At 46.5% G+C, this 6,361-nt stretch overlaps 1 protein-coding gene across 1 annotated transcript in view; it reads right to left on the reverse strand.

Annotated features, from left to right (window-relative positions):
• MAOA (monoamine oxidase A) overlaps positions 1–5,142 on the reverse strand; it is an 83,922-nt gene extending 78,780 nt beyond the window's left edge. Inside the window, exon 1 of the mRNA XM_019956047.2 lies at positions 4,992–5,142. Within this exon, the coding sequence (XP_019811606.2) occupies positions 4,992–5,064 (73 nt within the window). The 5' untranslated portion in view covers positions 5,065–5,142. The remainder of the gene's footprint in view (positions 1–4,991) is intronic.
• Positions 5,143–6,361: the final 1,219 nt, after the last annotated feature.

Here is a 6,361-nt window from a genome sequence, read left to right on the forward strand (position 1 = left end):
ATGTGCTGCCAAGTTCTGGGTTAAAATGCCTAAAACACTGCTAGCAGAAATGATTCTTCATGGTGGTGTAGTTCAACAAAAAGGGAAACTGTGGTATGTTGTGGACTTGCTGGCAGGATTTAGAACATTAGTCAATCTTCTTGCGAAACGACTTTCTGTCTCCAGTGATAAGAAAGATTTCATCCTTGCTGCTCTTACACAGCACAACGTTCTGAGTGGCTAGTGCTCTCAAGTCTTTTAGTAGAGCTCAGTCTGTGGATATAAATATAGGGAGGTTCTGTTGCTTAGTCACTATTTAGAAATACCTCTCTCTACAAGACACTTGAAATTTAATCTAACAAAACAAAACATGGAAAGACTCTAATCACCCAGGACTATCCAGTGTTATGGTGAAAGTGCTTTCACTGTGTCCTGGCTAACCAAGGGGGCAGACGTGACACACTAGGGTGACCTCAGCGACTACCAGGATCACATCACTAGAGGCACAGCAGGCAACAGTTTTCCTTCCCTGGAACTCTTAGCATGCGTTTAAATTAAACATTGCTCATATGCGGCTTAGGGCTTCCCGACTCTGTACTCCTTTGGACTCTCTGGTATGTCTTTTTTCTATCCTCTTATCTCTACCTGTTAAAAATCCTACTTATCTCTCAAGGTCCTGGCATTTTGTTCAGATTCATAATATTAATATTTCTCTTATTGTACGAATGTCAATTATTTTCTCACTTGGTTACTGCTCACAAGAGGGTGGGGCACTGTGTGAGCTGGGATACTTGTTATTCCTCTTTATCTACCTCTAGCCTTGTGGTCTGGTAGGCATATGGCAGCAGCTCCCAAAATGCTTGAACGAGTTTCCAGGTCCCACAGCCACCCCTGCTCATAATGAGCTGCTTTCAGGGGTACAGCATTCTCTTTCCCTAGATGTGTTTGTTCAAAGCTATAGCCAGGAGATACTGTGGAGATGATTAAAATCTTAGGGGACTGAACTAGATTGTCTTTTAAAAACTCCTTTAGCCCAAAGACTCTGAAGTATTCACTGTTCCCTGGAGGTGGGATTTTTTTTTTCTCTCTTTCCCTTTTATTCTCTCTTCCTAAAGAGAGCTAATTCAGAAATTCCCAGGGGCAGATTTTAAAATCTTACACCACCGGATTTCTGTCATTTGCTTTATCTGTGTTGGTTCGTAAGAACTAGCATGTAAAGTCAGTGACTCAACTGCTATCCTTAAAATAACATCAAGACATAGGACAGAAAGTTCAAATGGTCAGATATAGATTACAAGCTCCACAAGAGAGAAAAGTCAAGGAGAGGCAAAAGGACCAAGCAAAAGGGCTTTAATCGGGTATTGAAGAATGGATAGAATGCAAATGTTCAGAGAGAAGCACTTCTGTGTTAAGAAAAACAAAAAACAGGGAAGGACCAGAGGAACAAAATAAACATGGTGTAGCACTGAAGACAAGACAGCAGTGTGCCTAAAGCCATGTTAGGGATGGTGGGAAATGCTACTTGTCCAACAAGGTGAGACTAGACACGTGTGGGGTGGGGAGGGGAGCTTGAGAGGCTGGCAATAGACCACTGAATGTCTTGAGCAGAACAAGCTGATGAAAGAAGTATTTTTAAAAAATCAAGTCTTAAAAAAACTTAAAAAAAAACCAAGGGATGGACATGAAGGGAGACCCCAAAGGGTGGTCATTAGGAAGATGGTTAAAACCTGGTTAGCCGAAGGGGTTAAGGGTCCTTCCTGGGGATGGCAGACATACAAGAGAGGAAAGAGCTCCAAGGAGGAGTTAGAAGAATTTGTTGACTGGCTATAGAAGATAAAACAGAAGGGGTGCCCAAAATGATGGAAAGGATAGTGGTGCCAAGAACAGAGTCGAGGAAGTGAGTAAGAGAAGCTGGGTTGGAGGACAAGGAGGCTTTGGAACACATTGAATATGAAGTAAGAATAAGACAGTCAACTCTGAAATATAAATATCCAAGAGCAGACAAGCTATGGTACAGGAGTTGGGACAAAGCAAAGGATTTAAACTAGACACTTCAGAGCTTTGTGTAGATAAAGCAAAAGGTGAGGTCCTAGAATGAAAAGAGAGGGGGAGAATGCATATGAGCGCCAAAGTGATAAATAACTTCCTGGAGGCCATTTCAAAACCAGAAGGTTGCAAGAATATGGGCCCAATGAAAGGACTAGAAAAGGAGCAATCAGTGTAGGATAAAAACTCAGGATCTGATGATGTCACAGAAAACACGAAAGAAGTTCCAGAAAGGACTTGGTGATGGATGACAGATGATGGATGAAGGGCCAGAGCATATTGAAGATACCATAACACTACTTACAAATGAGTAGGAAGGGTTGCCCCTTCTCAATTAAATACATAAAATTTAATTGGTGAGTGGGAGGAAAAAGGGATCTTGTGGCTGTAAGACATGGTCTGTTCTATGATTTTTAATGACAAAGGGGAGATACATTAAGATGTTGCTGTTCTTTGTGCAGAGATAGTTACAAAAAATGAAAGATAATTCCGTGCATATGGATTGCTTTTGAGGAATTTAGGATTTGTATGCTTTGGAGAACTATTTTGTTATAAAACAGGAATAACACAGCAGATGCAAAGTATTGGCCATATATTATAAGTATGTATATATGTGGCACACTAAAATGTGCCAGTTCTGACGAGTTTTAAGAAAGCATTTAAAACTGATATGGGGACTATTAAGTAACTCATGGGATACTCCTAAGAAAACACAAAGATGAGTGTTTCAGAGCTCAAGAACCATTGCAAAGTAACGCCTCTCACCTGCTTGGGAAACACCCCGTTCGTGTGCAGGATTTATCCTGAGCTAGACTTACATCTACTTTCATTTTAGCTGTGAAGCATCTGGCAAGACACCGCAGCCAGAAAGCAATGTTTCTGGTCACTTTTGGTGTTAAAATAAAATCATACTGATAAGAGATGATATTAAAGGAATCCCAGTGCCTTTTCCACTGTCACTGATGAAGTGGAAGTTGGGTTCTGGAATAGGAGTGTGAACTACAATGCAAGAAATACTCTCTTCTTCCTGAATGTGGAAATGAACAAAGTAATAATTCTTAGTGACCATGGAAAGATCCAGATTTTGAGGAACCTAAAGCTTACATAATTTGGTTGCCTCTTCAAGAAAAAAAAAAAAAAAGAATGCAAAATTACAAATACAAGATTCAGTATGAAACTGGTTATTTTTTTTTTTTGGATGAGAACCAGAAGGGACCTGCAGTTCTAAGGCTGTAGAACCTTACATCAGCTACATGGTAAATCCAATTCTGTTCATGACCAACTACTTCGAGTAAAGTATGGAAAGGGAGAAGAGCCAGTCATCAGGCAGAGAAAAAGTAAAAGACAAAATGCTCCTTAAGGGATACTAGAACAAGAAGACAGGCATAAAATCACAGTAAGAACCCTAAACTGTGAAATATGAATGATATGGAGATGGGGAACGGAGACGGAACTCCTAGTCAATTTACACAACACATTATCATCATCTTTATTTTCCAGTGATGAACAATCACAGTGCTTATCTAGGAGGCTTGCATACAAGAATCAGGCTTTTAGAAACACCAGTCCACTTCATTGCAGGCACTCAACAAGTGTTTGCTGAATGAATAAATAAGCTAATAAATGAATGAAGGGAAACAAGAGAAATACTTTTTCATACTCTCAACCAAGATCTGCTTTCCTAATGCTCTGACATACATGTGTGTTTTTGCTGGCCCTGACTGGAGTTGTTAGAGCAATAGCTCAAGTCGGTCTCTTCCCTGGTGGTTAAGAATGTTACCTGAAACAGGCCAAGTCAAAAGCTATCTCCAAGCAAAATTCATCTGTAAGCATGTTCAGAGTCTCTTCAAAAGGATTATAGATAAAAATGGCTACTTGGAGGCACCCTACTTACTCCCTCCCACCTCATTTCTCCCTCCTTCTAAATTAGATCCTGCAGGTATATTTCAGAAATGATTAACATCCTCCCAGGTCGTGGACAGACTAGTGTGGGGCTCTATCTAGATGTGAAACACAATTCTTAAATTTCAAACATTTTACCAAATATGACATCATAAGTGACAATTTGATGTGTCAATCATGATGAGGTTTCCAGGAAGATCCGAGGAAACTTCCTACACCACTCAGTTGGTCAGCTACAAACCCAAACTGAGACTAGAGGAACATAGGCTTGCCAGCTGCTTCGTAACAGGGCAAGATTCAGGCGGTGAAGAAAGACACAAACAGGGCATTCCCTTATCTGCCCGCAGCCCCTGCTTCACAGAGGGATTCCCTTTGAGCAATAAATGCCCTACACTTTCTGCGAGTTCTGAAAAAAAAAAGAGGGGGGGGGGGGTGGAGTAGGTTAAAACTAAGAGCCCACCTTTCTCCCCCTGCCCCCACCTTAAAAAAAAAAAAAAAAAAAGAATAGCAGGACTGGAACAACACTATTACTACCTCGATACGACAAAAATCCATAAACTGATCTTCTGTTTGGGGCAAAGGGCGTGAAATCAGTAAGGCAGAACAACCACCGCCGGAATTAGTAGTAAGGGTCTCACGTGAGAGAAAACCATTGTCACTTTCCCAGCTGGGTGAGGTGACTTCGCAGAGTTACCTCCGTTTCTAGGTTTTGTAAAATAGGGACGAATAGAGTACCCACCTCACAGGACCGCTGAGGACTGAGAAAATCCACGTAAACTACTAAATGCAACTGCACCGCAAGAGCTAATTATTTCGTAGTAGTAGTAAAAATTATTGTGCCTGCCTCCCCCAGGTCACACCACCGGCTCAATCCCATTCCCTCCTCGCAGGATCGGGGGCCCGGCAGCTGTAGCAATCTCGCATGCACAAGGGGGAGGCCCCCAGGGGGACCCCCCCCCCGGGGACCCCTCCCACCCCCGCCCCCAAACGCCACTTTCAGACTGCAAGTCCCCCACACTGGGCCGCCCAGGGTCCCTCAGGCTAGTGCTACGGTCCACACTGACCTGAGATGCCGCCTCCTATCACGACTACGTCGAACATCTGGCCCGCGTCACTCGTCTTCTGCAGACTCTCCATGCTCTGGTTGCGGTTCTCCCGGGGCGTGGGTACAGGAGTGGGTCTGGCCGAGGGCGGAGCGGACTTTTCTACCGAGTCTCGGGGGGAGCCCGAGGGCGGAGCCGATTCCTCCACCGATTCCTGGGCGGAGCCGGGCGCCGAGGGCGGAGCGACCCCTGGTACTGGTACCCCGGGGGAATCCGGGGGTGGAGCCGATCCTTCCACTAATCTTTGGGGGTAACTTTGCTCTGAGAGCTGAGTGGACTCTTGTGTGGACACTTGAGAGTTCACGGGACTAAGAGGTCCCGGTATCGAACTCCGAGGGGTGCTAAGATCTGAGGGTGGGGAGGACCCTCGAATTGACACTCGGGAGAAGTCCGAAATCGCGATAGATCCTCGCGCCAAACTCTCAGGAAAGCTGACCACCGAGGGCGGGGCAGACCCTTGTACGGACTCTCGGGACAAGGCTGAGAGCGGGGCAGATCTTTTTGCAGATAACTGCTGGAAGTCGGACATGGAGACACGGCTGGACTCTTGTCCTGATAGTGGGGGGGAGTTACTGGGTGTAGGTGGTCCTTGCACCGAACCCAAGGGGGAGCCGGATACTGAGGGCGAGGTTAATCCAAGTAGTGACACTGGGGGTGTGTTATTGGGTGGTGGAGGTGCTGGTGCCGATATTTTGATAAAGGCGGGCTTCACGGGTGAGATGGACCCCTGCACCGACCCTCTGAAGGTGTTAGTGGGTCTAGGAGTTTCTCCTATTGATATCCGGGTGGAGCCCGGTGCTGAGTGCAAGGTGGTGTGTAGGGGCAATCGGGGAGACCTTGAGGGCTGGACAGATCCTTGTACGGATACCCGGGGGGAGCTGGGGCCCGGGTTAGAGGCCGAGGCGGCCTCGTCTGTGGTGGTCGGGTGGAGGGCAGACATACGGACCCTGTCGTTCAGGCCGCGGGTGCCAAAGCCCCAGATGTCAACCCTGAGACCTGTGTCAGTTCTTAAGCCAAAACCCGGGATGAGTTGGGAGGGCGCGCTGAAGCCTCGGGTGTATCTGGCGTCCGCCGCTGTGGACGTGTTCGACAGGCGGCTGGAATGCTGGTGGGAGGTCAACCACTCTGAACTGGTGTTCCAGGAAGAGGACGAGGCTACGCCCGCGATGTTGGCAGCCTCCGGGATCTGGGCCGGGAGGTTTCCGACTCCTGGCGAGCGTTGTAACTCGCGCTCATTCCCGCCGCGGCGGCCGCTGCTGAAGGGGGCAGCCGAGTTGGGTGCGCTCATTGATCCGGAGCGGGGGGCCGGGGAGGAGGAGCGGGGCTGGGGG

The sequence above is a fragment of the Bos indicus genome, chromosome X (assembly GCF_029378745.1).
Source record: "Bos indicus isolate NIAB-ARS_2022 breed Sahiwal x Tharparkar chromosome X, NIAB-ARS_B.indTharparkar_mat_pri_1.0, whole genome shotgun sequence".
Taxonomy (NCBI): Eukaryota; Metazoa; Chordata; class Mammalia; order Artiodactyla; family Bovidae; genus Bos; species Bos indicus.